This window comes from Ranitomeya imitator, chromosome 7 (genome assembly GCF_032444005.1).
Source record: "Ranitomeya imitator isolate aRanImi1 chromosome 7, aRanImi1.pri, whole genome shotgun sequence".
Lineage (NCBI taxonomy): Eukaryota > Metazoa > Chordata > Amphibia > Anura > Dendrobatidae > Ranitomeya > Ranitomeya imitator.
Window position 1 is genome coordinate 14,499,958 of NC_091288.1, and position 27,713 is coordinate 14,527,670.

The 27,713-nt window shown below is 43.2% G+C and overlaps 2 protein-coding genes across 2 annotated transcripts in view; both read right to left on the reverse strand.

Annotated features, from left to right (window-relative positions):
• Positions 1–934: 934 nt before the first annotated feature.
• On the reverse strand, positions 935–17,544 carry SLC23A3 (solute carrier family 23 member 3). The gene is made up of 12 exons (XM_069735306.1): positions 17,283–17,544; positions 16,900–17,051; positions 13,238–13,332; positions 12,985–13,058; positions 12,571–12,752; positions 11,916–12,027; positions 11,645–11,834; positions 6,252–6,505; positions 4,831–4,936; positions 4,538–4,705; positions 4,355–4,450; positions 935–1,408 (listed from the first exon to the last, which is right to left on the reverse strand). The coding sequence occupies exons 1-12, from the start codon at positions 17,379–17,381 to the stop codon at positions 1,122–1,124; spliced, it is 1,815 nt and encodes a 604-aa protein (XP_069591407.1). The 5' UTR covers positions 17,382–17,544; the 3' UTR covers positions 935–1,121.
• Positions 17,545–24,935: 7,391 nt separating this feature from the next.
• The window catches only part of PRKAG3 (protein kinase AMP-activated non-catalytic subunit gamma 3), a 55,251-nt gene continuing 52,473 nt past the window's right edge, over positions 24,936–27,713 (reverse strand). Inside the window, exon 13 of the mRNA XM_069732756.1 lies at positions 24,936–27,684. Within this exon, the coding sequence (XP_069588857.1) occupies positions 27,662–27,684 (23 nt within the window). The 3' untranslated portion in view covers positions 24,936–27,661. The remainder of the gene's footprint in view (positions 27,685–27,713) is intronic.

The following is a 27,713-nucleotide window of genomic DNA, read 5'->3' on the forward strand; positions in this document are numbered from 1 at the left end:
GTGCAGTCACTGTGTACATACATTACATTACTGATCCTGAGTTACATCCTGTATTATACCCCAGAGCTGCACTCACTATTCTGCTGGTGCAGTCACTGTGTACATACATTACATTACTGATCCTGAGTTACATCCTGTATTATACTCCAGAGCTGCACTCACTATTCTGCTGGTGCAGTCACTGTGTACACACATTACATTACTGATCCTGAGTTACATCCTGTATTATACCCCAGAGCTGCACTCACTATTCTGCTGGTGCAGTCACTGTGTACATACATTACATTACTGATCCTGAGTTACATCCTGTATTATACCCCAGAGCTGCACTCACTATTCTGCTGGTGCAGTCACTGTGAACATACATTACATTACTGATCCTGAGTTACATCCTGTATTATACCCCAGAGCTGCACTCACTATTCTGCTGGTGCAATCACCGTGTACATATATTACATTACTGATCCTGAGTTACATCCTGTATTATACCCCAGAGCTGCACTCACTATTCTGCTGGTGCAGTCACTGTGTACATACATTACATTACTGATCCTGTGTTACATCCTGTATTATACCCCAGAGCTGCACTCACTATTCTGCTGGTGCAGTCACTGTGTACATACATTACATTACTGATCCTGAGTTACATCCTGTATTATATCCCAGAGCTGCACTCACTATTCTGCTGGTGCAGTCACTGTGTACATACATTACATTACTGATCCTGAGTTACATCCTGTATTATACTCACTGTCACAACACATGCATGGAGAGCCTGTGTGTTGTATGTGCAGGATAAGTAATGTAATGTATGTACATAGTGACTGCACCAGCAGAATAGTGAGTGCAGCTCTGGAGTATAATACAGGATGTAACTCAGGATCAGTAATGTAATGTATGTAAACAGTGAATGCACCAGCAGAATAGTGAGTGCAGCTCTGGAGAATAGCACAGGCTTGTGTTCTTCTCCTTTCTCCTGCTTCTTTAGTCATGTGTCAGTCTTCCTTGCAGTTCTGGATATCTATTCAGTGATGAAGAACCTTAGGGGGAGATGCTATTGGAGACGGACAAGACTCATCACATTTAGTCCTTTACACACCACTTATATACTGCAGTATTGACTATGACGAGGCCGCGGGACGGTCCGGGCTCCTGACACGTCCCAGCTCTATATCTCTCCCAGGTCCTGACAGCAGTTTGCCATCTTCTCCTCCTGCAATCACGATGTTCTTAGTTGGCGGAGGGCACAGCTGGGTGAATGGGTATGTGGCTGGTACGAGGCACGCCAGGACTGGGGGGAGTCCATACGTCTGTGCCAGCTCTCTCTCTTGGCTCCTGTGTGGTTCTTCTTCGGATGCTGGGTCCCAGGAGAACACATTTGACGTTAATCCTCTTTCTTGCAGAGTTCCTGGACATAAGTAACATAGTAACATAGTAACATAGTTAGTAAGGCCGAAAAAAGACATTTGTCCATCCAGTTCAGCCTATATTCCATCATAATAAATCCCCAGATCTACGTCCTTCTACAGAACCTAATAATTGTATGATACAATATTGTTCTGCTCCAGGAAGACATCCAGGCCTCTCTTGAACCCCTCGACTGAGTTCGCCATCACCACCTCCTCAGGCAGCAATTCCAGATTCTCACTGCCCTAACAGTAAAGAATCCTCTTCTATGTTGGTGGAAAAACCTTCTCTCCTCCAGACGCAAAGAATGCCCCCTTGTGCGCGTCACCTTCCTTGGTATAAACAGATCCTCAGCGAGATATTTGTATTGTCCCCTTATATACTTATACATGGTTATTAGATCGCCCCTCAGTCGTCTTTTTTCTAGACTAAATAATCCTAATTTCGCTAATCTATCTGGGTATTGTAGTTCTCCCATCCCCTTTATTAATTTTGTTGCCCTCCTTTGTACTCTCTCTAGTTCCATTTTATCCTTCCTGAGCACCGGTGCCCAAAACTGGACACAGTACTCCATGTGCGGTCTAACTAGGGATTTGTACAGAAGCAGTATAATGCTCTCATCATGTATCCAGACCTCTTTTAATGCACCCCATGATCCTGTTTGCCTTGGCAGCTGCTGCCTGGCACTGGCTGCTCCAGGTAAGTTTATCATTAACTAGGATCCCCAAGTCCTTCTCCCTGTCAGATTTACCCAGTGGTTTCCCGTTCAGTGTGTAATGGTGATATTGATTCCTTCTTCCCATGTGTATAACCTTACATTTATCATTGTTAAACCTCATCTGCCACCTTTCAGCCCAAGTTTCCAACTTATCCAGATCCATCTGTAGCAGAATACTATCTTCTCTTGTATTAACTGCTTTACATAGTTTTGTATCATCTGCAAATATCGATATTTTACTGTGTAAACCTTCTACCAGATCATTAATGAATATGTTGAAGAGAACAGGTCCCAATACTGACCCCTGCGGTACCCCACTGGTCACAGCGACCCAGTTAGAGACTATACCATTTATAACCACCCTCTGCTTTCTATCACTAAGCCAGTTACTAACCCATTTACACACATTTTCCCCCAGACCAAGCATTCTCATTTTGTGTACCAACCTCTTGTGCGGCACGGTATCAAACGCTTTGGAAAAATCGAGATATACCACGTCCAATGACTCACCATGGTCCAGCCTATAGCTTACCTCTTCATAAAAACTGATTAGATTGGTTTGACAGGAGCGATTTCTTATAAACCCATGCTGATATGGAGTTACACAGTTATTCTCATTGAGATAATCCAGAATAACATCCCTCAGAAACCCTTCAAATATTTTACCAACAATAGAGGTTAGACTTACTGGCCTATAATTTCCAGGTTCACTTTTAGAGCCCTTTTTGAATATTGGCACCACATTTGCTATGCGCCAGTCCTGCGGAACAGACCCTGTCGCTATAGAGTCCCTAAAAATAAGAAATAATGGTTTATCTATTACATTACTTAGTTCTCTTAGTACTCGTGGGTGTATGCCATCCGGACCCGGAGATTTATCTATTTTAATCTTATTTAGCCGGTTTCGCACCTCTTCTTGGGTTAGATTGGTGACCCTTAATATAGGGTTTTCATTGTTTCTTGGGATTTCACCTAGCATTTCATTTTCCACCGTGAATACCGTGGAGAAGAAGGTGTTTAATATGTTAGCTTTTTCCTCGTCATCTACAACCATTCTTTCCTCACTATTTTTTAAGGGGCCTACATTTTCAGTTTTTATTCTTTTACTATTGATATAGTTGAAGAACAGTTTGGGATTAGTTTTACTCTCCTTAGCAATGTGCTTCTCTGTTTCCTTTTTGGCAGCTTTAATTAGTTTTTTAGATAAAGTATTTTTCTCCCTATAGTTTTTAGAGCTTCAATGGTGCCATCCTGCTTTAGTAGTGCAAATGCTTTCTTTTTACTGTTAATTGCCTGTCTTACTTCTTTGTTTAGCCACATTGGGTTTTTCCTATTTCTAGTCCTTTTATTCCCACAAGGTATAAACCGCTTACACTGCCTATTTAGGATGTTCTTAAACATTTCCCATTTATTATCTGTATTCTCATTTCTGAGGATATTGTCCCAGTCTACCAGATTAAGGGCATCTCTAAGCTGTTCAAACTTTGCCTTCCTAAAGTTCAGTGTTTTTGTGACTCCCTGACAAGTCCCCCTAGTGAAAGACAGGTGAAACTGCACAATATTGTGGTCGCTATTTCCTAAATGCCCAACCACCTGCAGATTTGTTATTCTGTCAGGTCTATTAGATAGTATTAGGTCTAAAAGTGCTGCTCCTCTGGTTGGATTCTGCACCAATTGTGAAAGATAATTTTTCTTGGTTATTAGCAGAAACCTGTTGCCTTTATGGGTTTCACAGGTTTCTGTTTCCCAGTTAATATCCGGGTAGTTAAAGTCCCCCATAACCAGGACCTCATTATGGGTTGCAGCTTCATCTATCTGCTTTAGAAGTAGACTTTCCATGCTTTCTGTTATATTTGGGGGTTTGTAACAGACCCCAATGAGAATTTTGTTACCATTTTTCCCTCCATGAATTTCGACCCATATGGACTCGACATCCTCATTTCCTTCGCTAATATCCTTCCTTAAAGTGGACTTTAGACAAGACTTTACATAGAGACAAACCCCTCCTCCTCTCCGATTTTTACGATCCTTTCTAAACAGACTGTAACCCTGTAAGTTAAGTGAAAGAAACAAAATATATTTTCCATTGTATCATTATAAATAGATGGGAGAGCTGCAATAATGTAGCCAAACCAGTGAAGACGAGACCTTTAGTGGTGACCCCCCTGGATCTTCTGTGTATTGTATGGGTTTTATGATTCATTTGTTTTTCACTTTGCTTATTCTCACCTTCAACTGTGTTGTCCAAAATAAATGAGAATATCCCCCCCAGGAATATCGGAGTTGTCAGAAGCGAAAGGAGCAGCATGTCCAGCGCTGGGGAACCTGGAGCCGAGAGAAGAGCGACGCCAAAACCTGAGCGGCCACAGGTCACTTTACACACAGAGCCACACGACAAAGCGTTGACCTCACCTGTGTCCAGTGTTGTTGGCACACCATGAAGCCAGCGTGGAACCAGCAAAGCCATGAACATGGTGAAGCCTACAATGAAGATGTTCCTTCCTGAGTCAATGTCCGCATACTGGAAGAAAGAAATTCCACCACCCACGGCCATGGAGAACGTCAGGGAAAGAGTGGCCCCTGCAAGGAAAATCGCACCCTGAGCCACAAACTCCGTCATATAAAAAATATTTTCTGGTTGTGAGACAGAATCACCCGAGATCAGCAGACAAAGGCCCGGAGGTCGTTCTACAAGGTAATCGTACCATGGACAGCAGAAGGGATCGTCAGTAGGACCTGAGACACCCGTGGCGAACAGCCCAAGAAGATGAAGAGTAGGGCACAAAGATGAGCTGAGTGGCGTGAGCCCACCTGGAAGGCAAAGGGTGTCAGGACCGCTATAAAACAGCCCTCAATGTGCAATATAACTACTATAATGCTGACCCCCTGTGTACAAGAATATAACTACTATAATACTGCCCCTATGTACAAGAATATAACTACTATAATACTGCCCCTATGTACAAGAATATAACTACTATAATACTGCCCCTATGTACAAGAATATAACTACTATAATACTGCCCCTATGTACAAGAATATAACTACTATAATACTGCTCCTATGTACAAGAATATAACTACTATAATACTGCCCCTATGTACAAGAATATAACTACTATAATACTGCTCCTATGTACAAGAATATAACTACTATAATACTCCTCCTATGTACAGAATATAACTACTATAATACTGCTCCTATGTACAGGAATATAACTACTATAATACTGCTCCTATGTACAGAATATAACTACTATAATACTGCCCCTATGTACAGGAATATAACTACTATAATACTGCTCCTATGTACAGAATATAACTACTATAATACTGCTCCTATGTACAAGAATATAACTACTATAATACTGCCCCTATGTACAAGAATATAACTACTATAATACTGCTCCTATGTACAAGAATATAACTACTATAATACTCCTCCTATGTACAGAATATAACTACTATAATACTGCCCCCTATATACAAGAATATAACTACTATAATACTGCCCCTATGTACAGGAATATAACTGCTATAATACTGCTCCTATGTACAGGAATATAACTACTATAATACTGCCCCTATGTACAAGAATATAACTACTATTATACTGCCCCTATGTACAAGAATATAACTACTATAATACTGCTCCTATGTACAAGAATATAACTACTATAATACTGCCCCTATGTACAAGAATATAACTACTATAATACTGCCCCTATGTACAAGAATATAACTACTATAATACTGCCTCCTATGTACAAGAATATAACTACTATAATACTGCTCCTATGTACAAGAATATAACTACTATAATACTGCCCCCTATGTACAAGAATATAACTACTATAATACTGCCCCCTATGTACAAGAATATAACTACTATAATACTGCTCCTATGTACAAGAATATAACTGCTATAATACTGCTCCTATGTACAAGAATATAACTACTATAATACTGCTCCTATGTACAAGAATATAACTACTATAATACTGCTCCCATGTACAAGAATATAACTACTATAATACTGCTCCTATGTATGAGAATATAACTACTATAATACTGCCCCTATGTGCACATATCAGTTGGATTATTTTCACAGCTGCTGCTCAGGTTACCTGTGTGATTCCTGTGATTCCAGCACTGGGAATATTAGATCCTGTTCCGCAGACGCTGCCTATAATTCCAGATAAGATATTCCCAATCCCCTCCATACTGATCCCTCGATTACATGAATGTGGAGGGAGCGGTGGACAGTTCAACAACCGAGCACATAGGATGTAAGATCCCAGAGAAGAAAGACTGCTGATCGTGGCCATTGCTCCTCCTACAGCGGCCGTCTCCAGACTTAGATGCGGCCACCCCAGGGCTCCTGTGTAGTCAGTGTCATAGAGCAGAGATTAGTGTTTATGGGGATGTCAGGAGGAATAGTGATCACTGGATTTAGCCAGCAGTTATCAAAAGTGTGTGGGCACCTATAGGAACACAGCTCAGCAGTCAGTATCACACAGGATAGGATTAGATACACGGCTCAGCAGACACTATCACACAGGATAGGATTAGATACACGGCTCAGCAGACAGTATCACACAGGATAGGATTAGATACACAGCTCTGCAGACAGTATCACACAGGAGAGGATTAGATACACAGCTCTGCAGACAGTATCACACAGGAGAGGATTAGATACACAGCTCAGCAGTCAGTATCACACATGATAGGATTAGATACACAGCTCAGCAGACAGTATCACACAGGATAGGATTAGATACACAGCTCTGCAGACAGTATCACACAGGAGAGGATTAGATACACGGCTCAGCAGACAGTATCACACAGGATAGGATTAGATACACAGCTCAGCAGTCAGTATCACACATGATAGGATTAGATACACAGCTCAGCAGACAGTATCACACAGGATAGGATTAGATACACAGCTCAGCAGACAGTATCACACAGGATAGGATTAGATACACAGCAGATAGTATCACACGGGATAGGATTAGATACACAGCTCAGCAGTCAGTATCACACTGGATAGGATTAGATACACAGCTCAGCAGACAGTATCACACAGGATAGGATTAGATACACAGCTCAGCAGACAGTATCACACAGGATAGGATTAGATACATAGCAGATAGTATCACACGGGATAAGATTAGATACATGGCTCAGCAGGCAGTATCACACTGGATAGAATTAGATACACAGCTCAGCGGACAGTATCACACGGGATAGGATTAGATACACGGCTCAGCAGTCAGTATCACACTGGATAGAATTAGATACACAGCTCAGCAGACAGTATCACACGGGATAGGATTAGATACACAGCTCAGCAGTCAGTATCACACATGATAGGATTAGATACACAGCTCAGCAGACAGTATCACACAGGATAGGATTAGATACACAGCTCAGCAGACGGTATCACACAGGATAGGATTAGATACACAGCAGACGGTATCACACAGGATAGGATTAGATACACAGCAGATAGTATCACACGGGATAGGATTAGATACATGGCTCAGCAGACAGTATCACACATGATAGGATTAGATACACAGCTCAGCAGACAGTATCACACAGGATAGGATTAGATACACGGCAGATAGTATCACGGGATAGGATTAGATACATGGCTCAGCAGACAGTATCACACAGGATAGGATTAGATACACAGCAGATAGTATCATACGGAATAGGATTAGATACATGGCTCAGCAGGCAGTATCACACTGGATAGGATTAGATACACAGCTCAGCAGACAGTATCACACGGGATAGGATTAGATACACGGCTCAGCAGACAGTATCACACAGGATAGGATTAGATACACAGCTCAGCAGACAGTATCACACAGGATAGGATTAGATACACAGCATATAGTATCACACGGGATAGGATTAGATACATGGCTCAGCAGACAGTATCACACAGGATAGGATTAGATACACGGCTCAGCAGACAGTATCACACATGATAGGATTAGATACACGGCTCAGCAGACAGTATCACATAGGATAGGATTAGATGCTCAGCAGTCAGTATCACACAGGATAGGATTAGATACACAGCTCAGCAGACAGTATCACACAGGATAGGATTAGATACACAGCTCAGCAGACAGTATCACACAGGATAGGATTAGATACACAGCAGATAGTATCACACGGGATAGAATTAGATACATGGCTCAGCAGACAGTATCACACAGGATAGGATTAGATACACAGCAGATAGTATCACACGGGATAGGATTAGATACATGGCTCAGCAGGCAGTATCACACTGGATAGGATTAGATACACGGCTCAGCAGACAGTATCACACAGGATAGGATTAGATACACAGCTCAGCAGTCAGTATCACACATGATAGGATTAGATACACAGCTCAGCAGACAGTATCACACAGGATAGGATTAGATACACAGCTCAGCAGACGGTATCACACAGGATAGGATTAGATACACAGCAGATAGTATCACACGGGATAGGATTAGATACATGGCTCAGCAGACAGTATCACAGAGGATAGGATTAGATACACAGCTCAGCAGACAGTATCACACAGGATAGGATTAGATATACAGCTCAGCAGTCAGTATCACACAGGATGGGATTAGATACACGGCTCAGCAGACAGTATCACATAGGATAAGTTTAGATACACAGCTCAGCAGTCAGTATCACACAGGATAGGATTAGATACACAGCTCAGCAGACAGTATCACATAGGATAAGTTTAGATACACAGCTCAGCAGACAGTATCACACAGGATAGGATTAGATACACAGTTCAGCAGTCAGTATCACACAGGATAGGATTAGATACACAGCTCAGCAGTCAGTATCACACAGGATGGGATTAGATACACGGCTCAGCAGACAGTATCACATAGGATAAGTTTAGATACACAGCTCAGCAGTCAGTATCACACAGGATAGGATTAGATACACAGCTCAGCAGACAGTATCACATAGGATAGGATTAGATACACAGCTCAGCAGACAGTATCACACAGGATAGGATTAGATACACAGCTCAGCAGACAGTATCACACAGGATAGGATTAGATACACAGCTCAGCAGTCAGTATCACACAGGATAGGATTAGATACACAGCTCAGCAGTCAGTATCACACAGGATAGGATTAGATACACAGCTCAGCAGTCAGTATCACACAGGATACGATTAGATACACAGTTCAGCAGTCAGTATCACACAGAATAGGATTAGATACACAGCTCAGCAGACAGTATCACACAGGATAGGATTAGATACACAGTTCAGCAGTCAGTATCACATAGGATAGGATTAGATACACAGTTCAGCAGTCAGTATTACACAGAATAGGATTAGATACATAGCTCAGCAGACAGTATCACACAGGATACGATTAGATACACAGTTCAGCAGTCAGTATCACACAGAATAGGATTAGATACACAGCTCAGCAGACAGTATCACACAGGATAGGATTAGATACACAGCTCAGCAGACAGTATCACACAGGATAGGATTAGATACACAGCTCAGCAGTCAGTATCACACAGGATAGGATTAGATACTCAGCTCAGCAGACAGTATCACACAGGATAGGATTAGATACACAGTTCAGCAGTCAGTATCACACAGAATAGGATTAGATACACAGCTCAGCAGACAGTATCACACAGGATAGGATTAGATACACAGTTCAGCAGTCAGTATCACACAGGATAGGATTAGATACACAGTTCAGCAGTCAGTATCACACAGGATAGGATTAGATACACAGTTCAGCAGTCAGTATCACACAGGACAGGATTAGATACACAGTTCAGCAGTCAGTATCACACAGGATAGGATTAGATACACAGCTCAGCAGTCAGTATCACACAGGATACGATTAGATACACAGTTCAGCAGTCAGTATCACACAGGATACGATTAGATACACAGTTCAGCAGTCAGTATCACACAGGATAGGATTAGATACACAGCTCAGCAGAAAGTATCACACAGGATAGGATTAGATACACAGTTCAGCAGTCAGTATCACACAGGATAGGATTAGATACACAGCTCAGCAGTCAGTATCACACAGGATACGATTAGATACACAGTTCAGCAGTCAGTATCACACAGAATAGGATTAGATACACAGCTCAGCAGACAGTATCACACAGTATAGGATTAGATACACAGTTCAGCAGTCAGTATCACACAGGATAGGATTAGATACACAGTTCAGCAGTCAGTATCACACAGGACAGGATTAGATACACAGTTCAGCAGTCAGTATCACACAGGATAGGATTACATACACAGCTCAGCAGTCAGTATCACACAGGATGGGATTAGATACACGGCTCAGCAGACAGTATCACACAGGATAGGATTAGATACACAGCTCAGCAGACAGTATCACACAGGAGAGGATTAGATACACGGCTCAGCAGTCAGTATCACACAGGATAGGATTAGATACACAGTTCAGCAGTCAGTATCACACAGGATAGGATTAGATACACAGCTCAGCAGTCAGTATCACACAGGATAGGATTAGATACACAGCTCAGCAGTCAGTATCACACAGGATACGATTAGATACACAGTTCAGCAGTCAGTATCACACAGGATAGGATTAGATACACGGCTCAGCAGTCAGTATCACACAGGATAGGATTAGATACACGGCTCAGCAGTCAGTATCACACAGGATAGGATTAGATACACAGCTCAGCAGACAGTATCACACAGGATAGGATTAGATACACAGTTCAGCAGTCAGTATCACACAGAATAGGATTAGATACACAGCTCAGCAGACAGTATCACACAGGATAGGATTAGATACACAGCTCAGCAGACAGTATCACATAGGATAGGATTAGATACACAGTTCAGCAGTCAGTATCACACAGGATAGGATTAGATACACAGCTCAGCAGTCAGTATCACACAGGATAGGATTAGATACACAGCTCAGCAGTCAGTATCACACAGGATAGGATTAGACACACAGCTCAGCAGTCAGTATCACACAGGATACGATTAGATACACAGTTCAGCAGTCAGTATCACACAGAATAGGATTAGATACACGGCTCAGCAGTCAGTATCACACAGGATAGGATTAGATACACAGTTCAGCAGTCAGTATCACACAGGATAGGATTAGATACACGGCTCAGCAGTCAGTATCACACAGGATAGGATTAGATACACAGCTCAGCAGTCAGTATCACACAGGATAGGATTAGATACACAGCTCAGCAGTCAGTATCACACAGGATAGGATTAGATACACAGCTCAGCAGTCAGTATCACACAGGATAGGATTAGATACACGGCTCAGCAGACAGTATCACACAGGATAGGATTAGATACACAGCTCAGCAGGCAGTATCACACAGGATAGGATTAGATACACAGCTCAGCAGTCAGTATCACACAGGATAGGATTAGATACACAGCTCAGCAGATAGTATCACAGGACAGGTATATTTTACCAGGATATGGGAAATAAAACCATGGTGCCGGTTCGGTGAAGTTCCCTGTCGGTGCCGACTGCGTCTGTTGTGGATTCTCCGTAGTGACCACCGGCGTGTTCTGGACCTGACGGACGTCACTAGGAAACTCCACGGGGTCAGGAGCCCAGAAGCTGCAGACGATCCAGATGCAGGAGATCGGGAGGAACAGCTGAGAAGCAGCAGAGAGCGGTGAGGTCTATGTGACGCCAGTAATGTCCCGTGCGGATCATACGGTAACCTGCGGACTTACGGAGAGCATGCGGAGCACAGGCGCGTATCTCTTCTCCACCCCGGCCCGGGTACACAGAGGCAGGTGCACACAGCGGAGCGTTTGTGACAATAGTCCACTCACTGCAATGAGGCTGCAACATAAGAAACATCATTCAGAGATCGATCATCACCGGCACCATCGCATTGTGGGAGATGCAGGTGGTGTGAAGCGACATGTACAAGCAGCACATTATCGGCAGGGGCGGCAGAATTCAGACTTCAGCTCTGGATGTCATTCAAGTAGAAGACATAATGAGAGCAGAATTTGAAATGCAGCTCTGGATGTGACTTCAGTAAAAGATATGATGTCACTGCAGAATTGTAATTGCACTTTTGACTGGATAATACGATCTAATGTAAAAGCAGAATTGTGAATGCAGCTCTGGATGTCACTAAAGTAGAAGATGCAATCTAAGTGCAGAACTGTGAATGCAGCTCTGGATGTCACTAAAGTGGAAGATGCAATCTAAGTGCAGACCTGTGAATGCAGCTCTGGATGTGACTAGAATAAATGATAGGAAGCAACTGAATAAATTCTTCTTGCAGCTACAGAAGTTTTAAATGCAGCTCTGGATGGGACTAGAGTATAAATCCTCCTTCTTGTGCTAACAGGTAAAACGTTTTGGAGCACTCACCTCATAGAGATCCCCCAGTTGGAGGCACAGAGTGTGGCCGCAGGTTTGTAGCAGGAAAGTCCGATAATGGAGAGCACTGGTGCAAGAACCATAGGGCCGCAGAACTGCAAAATCCAACCCCAGAGTCCAGAAACTCCAAAGAGAACCTGCAGGAGTCCAGAGACTAGCAGAGCCCCCGACACCTGCAGAAAACAGATTGTACTAGTGGCCTGCGGACTTCAGCAGCGGCCAGGTCCTGCAGATCAGCTCCCATTCACTTCAATAAGAACAGAGCTGCAGTACCTGAGAATGGCCACTACGCGGTGCGTGGCGCTGTGCTGTTCTGCTTCATTCACTGTTTACATCTATTTTTCATAAATATTTAAACTTTCTTATAAAAAGAAATGTTCTAACTGATAGAAAGGTCTCACTGACCTCTCTGATTGGCCGGAGAACATTGTCGCGCGGTTCACATGAGAATTCTGTGCAATTCACCGGACCTCGATCATCTGTAGGAACAGAGTTCAGCAATGTGATGGGAAATGGGATGAATTTGTGCCCATGTCCATACTGGGCTGGCAGGGAATGCTGGGGATTGTAGTTTTGCAACAGCTGAGTTTATTTTTTGGGTGGTGACACAATGTATCATGTTATCTTGGTGTTACATGGAGTGATACATGAGACTCACCCATTCCTGCGGGAGCGTCACTCCCAGCGTTGTATTTGTTGAGGATTATGGCCGGGATGAGCAGCTCGAAAGTCGGGGTCTGCACCAAGGGTAACCTGGGAAATACAGATAGTCAGCACCAGTCCCGTCCAATCATCGCTCATATTCTGTGGACCACTAATCAGCTCTCATCAGTCCCTACCCCAAAGATGAGCGAGCCATGAAATACCTTCATGAGGACATTCGACAAACTCATATCCTGTTGTAATATATGGCTTTAAATTTCTCACTATTTTGAAGGTCTCTGATTGCTATCAGTGAACAGGAACACTTTTTATAATACAAAACCTGAACAGATTTAAGACTTCTGACAGCGGAGGTTTTGATACAATTGTCTGAGCTAAGTAGCTGTGAATCCAGACCTACATGGTACATCGGACCATCACGATTGGGGTACACCTTGTCACGGTGGGAAAATGGTGTTTACTAAGTCCCCTATATTATTTACATGTACTATTGGTATTTACTTACAGCTGAGTATATGTTCAGTTGGTTTCTATCTTGGGTTTTGTCTGTCAAATGACCACAGTGTGAACATGCTCCTATACGATGCATGTATGCCAACTTGTGAACAAGTGCACAGTGAACAAGTCTGTAGGAACATGTTCACACGTGGTGGTGTGTGAACATGTTCCTACAGACTTGTTCACTGTGCAAGTAGCCCATGTGTTTCTGTTTCCATAATTGTTCTCTTGTGTCTACAAGACTAGGGAGGTCTCCATCACTCCTTGTGGGCTATCTGCACAAAAGCTGTTCCATTCAGCATGTCCACATGGACATTTCCTCTCTGAACCCTGCTCATACAGGTAATATACAGATGATCATGTTTTTAAATACATCAGATAGGGATTGCATACATCAGTTAGGACTGCTCTATATGGGTATACCGTGAAGTTTGGTAGAGCAGCTTAGTATACAATTTTTGCAAAAAACGTATCAACCAAATACCCTGTTTTTTACATCTTTTTACTAGCACTTGCTGATTACTCTGATTTTTTGCAATGGAGTGTTTTTGGTTTTACTGTGCTGTTTTGTGTCTACAGATTATTGCAATCAAGGAGTCACATAGTTCTGCATAAGTGCTGCATACACAAACCGGTAAATCATTTAGAATCAAGACCAAAGTATAAAAAGTTGCATTTATTTTATCAAATCTAGAAGACAGTTAGATCCTAATACTGTATAATATTACTACATGGGAATTGCTTATAGTCTGTAGCAAGGGAAGTCATATTGCTATGCATAGGAGCTGCATACACAAAACAGTAGAAGTTTTAGACCAAAACTTTATAAATCGGATTCTCATCTGCAACCCAAACAGAAAACCAGTGAACATATCTAACAGACAAAAACTATATTTCAACAATATCAGTTAAACTATTGGGTACCGTCATGGGTTACAATGCGGTGCCTTCTCTGCACCAAATGCACCATTCATTATAGGTGACCCAATGTCTCAGGTTCCATACAGATGTGTACAGTCACGATGCACAGTACACACCGACTCTGTAGATCCTGCATTGTGTTCACCCTGGTACTAGAAGGGTGCTCACAAAACAAAGGAACAAGAAGAAAACTACAGTGCAGCACAAAGTGCAGACAGTCTACTGACAAAGCAAGTTGGGTGGTAGTACGACCTTTGTATTATAGAGAAGTCACTGTGACACAGAATCATCCTGCAGTAGATTAAAAGGGACTTAACCTCGAAATAAAAGACCCATCTCTGGGAGCGGCATCACTCGAGAGACCAGGCCGATGCATGGTGCAGCTCCGGAGCTGTGCCTGCTCCATAGATGGGCAGGTGCTGACTGTTATACTGTCAGAGCCGGCGTTTAACAGCAGCAATCAAACCACCTAATACCAGTGACAATCTATGACCGCAGCATTTACGTTGTTTGATCCTGGTTGCGCAACTATTCAGGCACCCATCAGTTCTTCCTTCTGAAGGCTCCATCATCACCATCTTGGCACTGATATGAAACCCAACAACAAGCTGAGCTTCAGAAACAACCATCATTTTCACTATATGCTGCATTACAGGAGCAAGGTTGCTAGAAAAAAAATAAACTGTAAAGTAAAAAATTAAAAAAAATTAAACAATTCCCCTAATCCCCCACATTTCCCAATTAAAAATAAATATATTTAAAAATAAATTAAAAAAAGCAAATTTGTTACTTGCCACTTCTGTAAGAGCACGATCTATGACATTATAAATGTATTCATTCCATGTTAAATGCCGTCAAAAGAAGCAAACACCAAAATTTTATTTTTTTGATCTATGAAAAATGCAATATAAATCATAATGGGCACATATGATGTTTTTTCATCATATGTGTCCAAAATGTTACTTTTAAACAATACAGTTCACCACAAAAAAAAAAATCAAGCCACCACCCAGCTCCATGAATAGAAAAATGAAAAAGTCACAGGTCTCAGAAAATGTCGACAAGCAAAAATGTTTATTAGTATGATCAGAATTGTATTTAGCCACTAAAATAGTAAAAAAAAAAAAAAAACAACTGTGGAAATATAACTTGGGAGTCATGTAATTTCGTAATAGTTTGGAAGCCACATGTTACAGATATAGAGGAACCGCCATGGGGTCTAGTAAAACCCTATCTTTTGTTTTCTCATTGTTCACTATTCATCACAATCAATCAGAAGTCCTATAATGTATTATGTAACCTGCACAAGTGACATAATATCCTGAGAGCGTTACATGATCCTCTGCTTATTAAGCAGAATAGTTAATCTGTGGAGCGCGGGCTGCACATTTTTCACATATTTGACACATTCAGTACTTTGTAAACATAAAAACAGATAGCTCTGCAGAGTAGCTGTGTATACAAAATGGTAGGACACTATTTCTATGTACACTTAACTAAATCCACTTCAGTCCTAATGTTTTCCATGGTAGTAGATATACACTATACTATAATATATTTTGGATATATTTATGGAGGAAAACTCAACGCAGTGACCCATTATTTTGTGGATGATAATGGTTCCCAGATTTATACAATCTATAGATTTATTGCATTATCAATGGGGCGTGTCTTATATATTCTCTGGGGGCGTGTCCTTATGATGCTCTGCATAATTACCCTGGGAGCCACGTTTATTTACTAAAGACCATTAAAAGTAGCACTAAATAAAAAGTCCCATTTCTCTGGAGCCGTATGGTGAGTAGTATACAACGGGTATAAAATAAGAGCAAAAACTGGACCCTCTTGACCTGGTGACAGATCCTCCACCATGTGCTGTAAAGTACCGCGGATCCGTACATCAGCGCCTGGCGGACGAACACTTCCAACAGTGCCGCATGGCAGTTGTAAGATGCGCTCATTTCACTTAGAAGGCGCACATTTCTTAATTAATTTGGCGCATCTGACTGCACCTCTCACCCAGAATACCACAAATGCAAAAAATGTGCAACGCTGACAACACGAGTATTAATCTCCTTCCATTTAAAAGTCTGTTTTCCCAGCTGCTTAAGTTACAATATCTATATATATTCACTGTCAGCAAGCAGAGATATTGAAAAGCATATCGGCATTGTAAAGAATAACTGTTTCTCTGGACTCCCCGTTACATTGCAGCATGTCGGTGTCGCGCCACGATACCTTGTTCCCAGACTACTTTGTAAACTGGTGCTGATGCCACAGACGAAGAGGCTCCGGGCCAAGAAACGACTCTGATCTTGGGGTGTCAGCGGATGATGCTGCAGGAAGAGGCTGTGACAGGTGCAGAGCAGAGACGTCTGGACCAAGAGGTGCTGCAGGGGAGCGCAACAGTCAAATATCAAGTTCATTGTCCCAAAGTCATTGACTCATTATTATTATTTATTTATATAGCACCATTAATTCCATGGTGCTGTACATGAGAAGGGGTTACTCACCTCTCCAGCTGTTACAAAACTACAACTCCTAGCATCCTATGACAGCCGCATGATGGGAGGTGCAGTTTTGCAACACTGATCTGATCACGTCAGAGTATCATCGATTACCTGAAGTGCGAAGAAGAAGCTGAGCAGCCATGGTGGGGTCTCCTGCGGCCGGTAGGACTTTTGCCGGGTCCTTTTGGTCCCACAGCAGATGATGGACATCTCAGGGCCAGGTCGGAGCCGCTTCTATGAGGACATTGATGAACAGCAGAGCCCACCGGTCCCTGCAGGTAAGAAGAGGGACAAGACTCTTCCCAGGGGTCAGCACAACCTTGATCTGCTCCTTCATTGTCTGTCATCCATTAACCTCGGTGTTCTGCTTCCTTGCTCTAGGGTTTTCCAATAACGGAGCCTCTCGTGCGGGACGCGTGGATCTAGGGACTCAGGATACCATGAATTACGGGTGTGTGCGAGGAACTCGCCAGGTATCAGCGAGTTCACAATGTCGTGGCGAGAGGTTGTAGGATACAGCTGGGCCCCGAAGAGGATACAGGGGTCCTTCTAATAACAAAAATGGGGGCTATAGAACGTAAAAGTCAAATGCAACAAAAAAAGGACCTGATTATAACATAGGAAAATGGGGCGAATGCCCCTGGGGGTCTCAGCCACCGTGCTGCACTGTGGGGGTACTAACTTTATAATCACCTGCCATCACATTACCATGTGGGGTCTATTATACTCTATCATGTTAGCGAAATATAGCACTATGTGGTCACTTTATGCCACTGTTGTGTATTTGGAATCATGTGTTCTTAGATTATCTCTGAAGCTCAATGCTGTAATTTTTTTCAGTTTTCTACCATTTTTGCAGCTGTAGAACCTGTACAACTCCTTCACCTAACTGGTTGTCCTGCTGATATATTGTATACTGTCGCACGCTGCTCCTGACGGTGTGTTAGATGCAGCAGAGGTTTTACATGGCAGATCGGAGAGTGGAGAGGGGAGAATGCATCCATGTCTTCAAGGAGGGCAGATCACACAGGTCGTAGATAGGCAAGAAAGCACAGAAGGAATCACATAGGTTGTGTACCGGTTTAGAAAAACAGATAGACAACTGCTGCAAACTCTGCGGGGAAAGTCCTCGGCATTAGGTAGAGAAGATATAGGCTGCAGGAAGAGAAATCAGTCCAGGACTGAAGCTGCGCTGATACATGGACGAGTGGCAATAATGTTCTCAAAATCAAAGGTGTCTATATCCTTTAATGATTTTCATTGCCCATAGGGGTCATGCAATTGTGAATATTTACCCACCTGATCATTTAACTACTCACTAAGGCATCTGTCACCATAAAAATGCACCCAATCTACCAGCGGCAAGTTACAGAGAAGAAGGAGCTGAGCGGATGTATAAATAGTTTTGTGTAAAAACATTCTGTATTAACATATTGATTAAATTCACGGCTTCTTCTGTTCTTAGGAGTCCGGTGGGTGGAGTCACAGAACAATTGATCCATTGTATGACCATGCATGCAGCTAGCGCTGTCTGTGAATGAGTAGGAACTGAAGTTTGGAAAGTTCTACAACTTTGGTTTGTTGCATATTTAATGTTATAGGAACTTAGGAAATTTAATAATAATAATAATAATATTTTAACTTTAAAGATTTTGACATTTCAGGAGCATTTTTTTTAAACTTAATGAGGGCATGTTTGGTTTAAAAATCATTTTGTTTTCGATTTTCAATAAAGAATATGGAGTGTTTGTCTCTGTCAGCCTCTATGTATCACAGTGTTTGTCTCTGTCACAACATTTTTTAAATGTCTCAAATGATAAATTAGGCTAAAACATTTGGATAAGGAAAAAGATGCCAATAATAATGGAAAAAAACAACAGCATGAAACCAAGTGAAGTTAACTTAAAAAAGGTTGAAAAAGAAAGAATAAAGCGCAAATTAAAGCAATGATGAATCGTAGAATGGTAGAGTTGGAAGGGACCTCCGGGGTCATCTGTTCCAACCCCCTGCTCAAGTCACTAAACATCTCAGACAGGTGTCTGTCCAGCCTCTGAAGACTTCCATTGAAGGAGAACTCACCACCTCTCGTGGCCGCCTGTTCCACTCAGTGATCACCCTCAATGTCAAAAAGTTTTTTCTAATATCTAATCTGTATCTTCTCCCTTTCAGTTTCATCCCATTGCTTCTCGTGTTTCCAAGTGTAAATGAGAATAATGATGATCCCTCTACACTGTGACAGCCCTTCAGATATTTGTAGACAGCTATTAAGTCTCCTCTTCTTTTTTGCAGCTAAACATTCCCAGATCCTTTGAAGTCCACTCACCATCCCGGTCGCTCTTCTCTAAACTTGCTCCAGTTTTTCAATGTCTTTTTTACAATGTGGAGCCCAGAACTGGACACAGTATCCAGATGAGGCCCTGACCAAGGAGGAGTAGAAAGTGCAAACCGCTGCAACAAAAACACAGGAAACCGATTTTGCTGTGCTTTTGTAGCATTTTTTTCCGCTGTGTTTTTGATGAATAACTTTAACTTTATTAAACTTACACATGTAACAAGCACCCAAAAAAAATCACAGAAAAAAATGCAGCAAAAACAAATAAATTAAAAAAAAAGCAAAAAACAAAATTTTTACGAATTTGGCTTCAGAAATAAGAAAAAACCCGCTGCAAAAACGCCACATGTGACATGTAACCTAATTCTGAAAAGTGCCATGAGTGATAACATAGTAAGTAGTGCCAGAGTGTAACGTCAGGGGAATGAGGTGGGGGGGTGCCCTGAACACGTAACATTACCTATTTTTATTACACTGTTGTCGTCCTCTAGTCACATCCAAAGCTGCTGGTTTCCAGTTACGTCAGTGGGTGTACAGATGATGGCTACAGTTAGGACTTAGATACTTGTTCACATCTCTGAGTCCAGTTATAGTACAACCCTTGAAAAAAAGAAATTTTTTTACCAAGAAAAATGCAGCTTTGATTGTGAATAGAGAAGTTGTTATATTATGACAACTAAAACAAGATGAAGTAAACAAAAGAAACAAAAAAACCTTCTTCCACAATATGGAATATATATTTGTACCTGCAGATTAGTGGAATGACAGCAGACATCCTCCTGCACCGCGAGCTGCCGCCATCCACCATAATAATTATCCTCATCCCCCAGACAAATTAGCGGTGTGTCAGTCCACAGGGAGACCAAATACTCTCTGCGTCTTATCCCTAGCAAAGAAGTGCTAATATGAGCAGCACAGAGGCTCAGTGATTAACACTGTACAATGGCTCAGTGGTTAGAACAGTACAATGGCTCAGTGGTTAGCACTCTACATTGGCTCAGTAGTTAGCACTGTACAGTGGCTCAGTAGTTAGCACTGTACAATGGCTCAGTGGTTAGCACTGTACAGTGGCTCAGTAGTTAGCACTGTACAATGGCTCAGTGGTTAGCACTGTACAGTGGCTCAGTAGTTAGCACTGTACAATGGCTCAGTGGTTAGCACTGTACAATGGCTCTGGTTAGCACTGTACAGTGGTTCAGTAGTTAGCACTGTACAATGGCTCAGTGGTTAGCACTGTACAATGGCTCAGTAGTTAGCACTGTACAGTGGCTCAGTAGTTAGCACTGTACAATGGCTCAGTGGTTAGCACTGTACAATGGCTCAGTGGTTAGCACTGTACAGTGGCTCAGTAGTTAGCACTGTACAATGGCTCAGTGGTTAGCACTCTACATTGGCTCAGTAGTTAGCACGCTACAATGGCTCAGTGGTTAGTACTGTACAGTGGCTCAGTGACTAGCACTGTACAATGGCTCAGTAGTTAGCACTGTACAATGGCTCAGTGGTTAGTACTGTACAATGGCTCAGTGGTTAGTACTGTACAATAGCTCAGTGGTTAGTACTGTATTGTGGCTCAGTTGTTAGAACTGTACGGTATCTATGTGGTTAGCATTATACGGTGGCTCAGTGATTAGCACTGTTGCTTTGCAGCGCTAGGGTCGTCAATACAAATCGCACCAAGGATGACATCTGCAAGGAGTTTGTATGTTCTCCCCATGTTTGCGTAGGTTTCCTCTGATTTCTCCAGTTTCCTCCCACATTCCAAAGACAAACTGATAGGGAATGTAGATTGTGAGCCCCGATGGGGACAGCGATGATGATGTCTGTAAAGCGCTGCGGAATTAATGGTGCTGTATAAGTGAGTAAAATAAATAACATATCTTTGAATGATAATTGCCCCTAAGGTAGCACCAGGGACATCACATGGCACAATGGAATATTTCCGAGCCATATCTACAATAATCTGATGTCCGCACAATGCACAGATATTTCTGTGATCAGGGACATAATCGCTTCTATGGTTCCAATCTTCAGGCTTTCCAGTCACGTGAAACCACCGCAATGTAATATCAGTGATGGATTTATCATAGTCGTGCAATGCGTCCAGGACGGTGAGAGAATTCCCAGAAATATGGAAGTATTATTCCACTGTGGGGAAATGCAACATAAATTACCATGATATCTTTGCACCGTCATTTCGTGCACACAATTAGCCATCTTGACCAGGTTGAGGGCTGAGGGGCCGTTATTGCAGACCCATGAGACAACGAGAATTACAGACCGCTTCTAATGTCCACGGTGACTCCGCCATCAAAAAGGTCTCATCTGATTTTGTATTTATGTCTTTTATTTTTGCATTGTTTTTGCCTTTTATATCATTTTATTTCATTTTTTAAGCACTGTACGTACCCACAACCACAAAGAGGGAAAGTACAGCCTGGTTATGTCACCCTGTGTTTGCAAGAAGGCAAGCAGCGTGCCTGGCAGGTGCTCAGGAAAGCTGGGTGGCGTGTGTAGCACTGTGCACCGAAGAGACCTCATGTGTATGTGAAATAACACAATTTGTCTGCTCATGTGGTTTAATGACTCCCTGTTAAGTAATAAATGCACTGGATGATTCATTTAAAGGGATCTTCTACTTTCCAAATCCCAACTTGTTAGAAGGGTTCTTTGCAATAGGTCAATCATAAAGTGTCCACCACGTAGGGATTCTCAGTTATCAGTAGTCGTCTGCCAGAAATCCTGATTGCGAGTGGTTAATGTCTCTGTGGCGCCCCCAAAAGAGAAATTAAGCATTACATAATGACCATACGTATCAATGGGTTGAAAGAAGGATCCTAAACAGAGGACCCCTCTAATCATTCTATAAGAGGGTATATAATGAGCTCTATAAAATGGACAAGCAATTTCCAGATACATTCTGCGTATAGTTTGCACTCACTCTCTGTGACAAGCGATTTCACTTTCTAAAATTATTCTAAAATGTTTTTATTTTTACTATGGCTAAAAGAACTAAAAGGAAGCAGAAAGTGTCCCAACCCCAGGACACCCAATGAGCTTACAGGATATGTGCCCATTCTTACATATTGTTTTATTGTTACTTTTCTTCCTAAATGCACAGTTAAGAAACTTTCTACATAGTCTTTGTTAAAAAATATTCTACCGTTTGGCCGGTGCAGACAGTCTGTATGGATAATAACTAGGTGAAAACATTAAAAAAAGTTACAAATCCATCAGAGTTCCTCCTCCTCATGGCTCTTTACCCTCCCTTCACTCAGTTTTAGAGATAGCAGAAAAGAGGTGGAGATGGTTGTATACAGATTTATACAGTGTGTGGAACAGGGTAAAGCAAAGAGGCTACCGATCCAGCATATATTACTGGGAGAGACACCCAGGCTCTATTACTGGGAGAGACACAGCGCTCACATCCATCCTATATTACTGGGAGAGACACCCAGGCTCTATTACTGGGAGAGACACCCAGCCTATATTACTGGGAGAGACACACAGACCTCACCTCCAGCCTATATTACTGGGAGAGACACACAGACCTCACCTCCAGCCTATATTACTGGGAGAGACACACAGACCTCACCTCCAGCCTATATTACTGGGAGAGACACACAGACCTCACCTCCAGCCTATATTACTGGGAGAGACACACAGAGCTCACATCCAGCCTATATTACTGGGAGAGACACACAGAGCTCACATCCAGCCTATATTACTGGGAGAGACACACAGACCTCACCTCCAGCCTATATTACTGGGAGAGACACACAGACCTCACCTCCAGCCTATATTACTGGGAGAGACACACAGACCTCACCTCCAGCCTATATTACTGGGAGAGACACACAGACCTCACCTCCAGCCTATATTACTGGGAGAGACACACAGACCTCACCTCCAGCCTATATTACTGGGAGAGACACACAGACCTCACCTCCAGCCTATATTACTGGGAGAGACACACAGAGCTCACATCCAGCCTATATTACTGGGAGAGACACACAGACCTCACATCCAGCCTATATTACTGGGAGAGACACACAGACCTCACCTCCAGCCTATATTACTGGGAGAGACACACAGACCTCACCTCCAGCCTATATTACTGGGAGAGACACACAGACCTCACCTCCAGCCTATATTACTGGGAGAGACACACAGACCTCACCTCCAGCCTATATTACTGGGAGAGACACACAGACCTCACCTCCAGCCTGTATTACTGGGAGAGACACACAGAGCTCACATCCAGCCTGTATTACTGGGAGAGACACACAGAGCTCACATCCAGCCTATATTACTGGGAGAGACACACAGACCTCACCTCCAGCCTATATTACTGGGAGACACACACAGATCTCACCTCCAGCCTATATTACTGGGAGAGACACACAGATCTCACCTCCAGCCTGTATTACTGGGAGAGACACACAGACCTCACACCCAGCCTATATTACTGGGAGAGACACACAGAGCTCACCTCCAGCCTATATTACTGGGAGAGACACACAGACATCACCTCCAGCCTGTATTACTGGGAGAGACACACAGACATCACCTCCAGCCTGTATTACTGGGAGAGACACACAGACATCACATCCAGCCTATATTACTGGGAGAGACACACAGATCTCACATCCAGCCTATATTACTGGGAGAAACACACAGAGCTCACATCCAGCCTATATTACTGGGAGAGACACACAGAGCTCACATCCAGCCTATATTACTGGGGGAGACACTCCTACAAGAGAAATATCTGATACTTGGAACATACAGCACATTGCCCATCAATGGGTCAGAAAATTAATAAAGGAATGAAGATTGCAGACAGTAATTAGCTATAGTTAACCAGTAACATATGTAAAAATCTTTTTTTTTTTCCATTTGCAATGTGTCTATAGCCTTTAATGCAGTTATCCACTTTGAACAATCATCTTATATTAGAAAAGCTGCCCCCAAAATAAAGTTACCTCAAGACATCCTGCTAATGAGACCCCCAGCAACCTGCCGTTATTGGAGAGAGAACCTGGCAGCAAGTGTTTATCTGTAGCGCCCCCGCAGGAGTAATGATGTATTGCACTGGATGTCTAATGAAATCACTGGCTTGTCTGTACCGCATGGACCTGCTGGGTCCACCAGAGCGACGCTCCTCGTAACTGCTCGCTGGTCTCACCTTTATAATCACATAATGACAACATTTACTGTACAGATCTGTGTCCAACCTTCCAGCGCGGAGAACTGAATGTCCGCCATTATTACATTACACAGGATGAGATATAGAAAAAGGAAAAAGAAAATCGAGCGGGCACCGCCAACATAAGTTATAGCCATATACACTCGGTGCTACCAATGCGCCTAAGAAAGTCATGCAATAGAAAAAGAGAAAAAGAAGCGCAAGAAAGGTGCACACTGAGCCACAATACTAATCAATATCAAATTTTTATTGAGACCAACATACAGTGCTACATTTTTAAAACATACTTAAAAAACAGCATAAAACATATGCCTACACACACTAAATGAATGTCCTCTGAATATGAGGACATAGTAGAACACAGACCCCTAAGGAAAAATAATCCTACAAAAGGTCTCCGTGAGTGACATGCAAATAAAAAGTATGATAAGATGCTGGCACGTGTCCGTTAGCCTGGTCCCGGCGTTGTGTACTAACGTGTGGAAATGGTGTCCAGAAACTATGATAATACCAGTTGCACAATAAATATGGACATGGATGGAGAAATATATAAATATCAACCTACTTAGCTATAATTTAGTCATATATACAATGAAAGTAGGTACTAAACAATAAACACAATGCCTGGTAACAATAAATGAGACATTTCCACCATTTCCATAATATCTATGTAAATAGTTCCCCACAACGCCAGGCTTTGGCTCCACTGGCACTGCCAAGTGCACGAAACCGCAGTCATGATATAGATACTCACTAGGAGATGGGGTCTGCGTACTCCCTACGCGTATCGCCGTTCTCGGTGGCTTCGTCAGGGGAAGTAATAGTCCTCTAGCTGTGTCCGACATTTATAGTGTAAGTGCACTTACTCATTGGCCAGAGAATGCCGGCACCTGTGTCCGGGAAGCTCTGGCCAATCTAACAGTCCAAAAGTTCCAATGGGGATATACAATACCAGTACTGGTCTATTGCCTGGGTCGGCATGTGTCCAATGCATGAGTCAAGCACGAGTCTCCCTCTCCTGTCCGCCGTATATTCCACTCCCGGTTAGTGCAATCACAGTCAAAGGAGATCCTCCCAGTTACCCAGCGTCATAGAGACACAGCGCCGGCCCATTAATGAAATCTCCTAACGCGCTTGCGTGATATGCCTGCAATCTGCCAATACGCCTGCGCTGTAAATTGCATGTGTGTCCACTGAGGGAGCCACCCCCCTGTAAATACACTGGCGCTCTGACTGCACGTGCTAATTTCTCTGCTGTGTTTACCTGTGCCCAATGGCGTTTGGCTGCTAGGCAACCCCTGCCGACTCCAAAGAACACTGGGGTCAGCGTCACTAGTGACGTATGTGACCGCTCCCCCACGCATGCGCACAGTAGCTCTGCTCTTTTGAAGGTGCTGAAGCCCCTCAACGCGCATGTGCCCGTACTCCCTGCTCAATATCCTAAGCTTCAGCCCCTGTCTATCCACAAAAGCAGAGCGCAACCGCATCCCATATCTACCCTGTTTCCCCGAAAGTAGGACCCCCCCGAAAGTAAGACAGGGTGGGGGTTTCGGGGGGGTCCTCCAATGTAAGACCTCCCCCGAATGTAAGGCAGGGTTGGGGGGGCCGCTGTGAAATGTAAGGCCCTTACCTTTGGGCCGCCGCTGTCCCCCATTGGGTCCCCAGGCTCCAGAGGTGTCCTCAGGTGCAGCTGGGCGGGTCCAGCGCTCATGGGGTTAACTCGCCGTGTTAACCCCGCAATCCGCCCAGCTCAACAGCTCATTGGCTGCCCCTGCTCCCCACGTCACCGCCGGCCCCCGGCTCAAGCGCTGATTGGCCAATCAGCTCGAGTGCTGATTGGCCCAGCAGCTCGGGCTGTAATTGGCTGCCCCAGCCCCACGTCACCGCTGTTTCCCTGCTGATTGGCACAGCGTTCCCTGCAGCACAGGCCTTCCGCACCCACAGCCGCACCGCAGAGGAAAACGTCCAGCATTTAAAAACCAAGTAGGGAAACATGTACTGTATAGGGTATGGGGCTGTGTGCAGTGGGATACGGCACTGTTATGGGGTATGGGGCTGTGTGCAGTGGGATCCGGCACTGTTATGGTATGCAGGCAGAGGGTATACGGCAATTACCGTACAGTACCGTACCGTAGTGTGTTACTGTTACCGTACTTTGATTTGTTGTCTGCTTTCCAGTTGAACGGTTAATAAATGTTAATTTATTGGTTAAAAAGAAATTGTCATTCTTTTTTTTTTCCGGCTTATGTAAGACCTCCCCCGAAAGTAAGACAGGGTGGGACTTTTTGGGGTAAAATTAATGTAAGACAGGGTCTTACTTTCGGGGAAACACGGTATATACGCTAATACCGCATCCTGATAGACATTATATGTGGCCATGCTAGTTTGTAAGGCCAAAAACCTCTATCCCTACATGAATGCGCTTGCGTGGCTCTATTAAGCATTCTGGATACGTTGCACTTATCTATTACTGGAGCACAGTAGTGCCCTAATGGCGACATATTCTATGCCCTAAAAGAAAAAGAGAAAAAATGAAAAAAATGATGAAAAAAATAAATGAAAAAATGAGCAATTACTAGAAGAGATATAGCCACCGGTACTATCCCGATCTTAAAGTTGGGCTACCTCCCATATATGTTCCTTCATGCAGATAGACCCTGGATGAGATATATGCATAAGTGTGAACTGTGTAAACGGCATATACCTAGTCACAAAATGATGAGTCCTGCTCACAGGTCCGCGGACGGTCCAGCTCTAGTCTGTAAAACTCTCAGAAGCAGAAAGTACGGTCTATCATAGATCCTAATTCACAATGAACAGGCAGGACTCGAAGAAAACGAGGGTCCTTCAAGGTGACCCCTCCGATGACCGCCATGCTTCTGTCCGTGATGGGACAGCGCCCCCCAGCCACAAAATGTCCTATCACACGGCGTGCGTCCTCGTGGTCTCGCATCACAAGGAATTGCGGTCTAGACCTGGAAGGAAAGAAAAAGAAACATCGTGA

What these genes read in the sequence shown, in the direction of transcription:
- SLC23A3 (XM_069735306.1), bottom strand. Translation starts at nt 17,381, where the DNA reads ATGTCCATCATCTGCTGTGGGACCAAAAGGACCCGGCAAAAGTCCTAC. An exon ending in AACTGGGGGATCTCTATGAG is followed by an intron (nt 12,028 to 12,570) that starts GTGAGTGCTCCA and finishes CTTATGTTGCAG; the next exon opens with CCTCATTGCAGTGAGTGGAC. An exon ending in CTGTGCTCCGCATGCTCTCC is followed by an intron (nt 11,835 to 11,915) that starts GTAAGTCCGCAG and finishes GCTGCTTCTCAG; the next exon opens with CTGTTCCTCCCGATCTCCTG.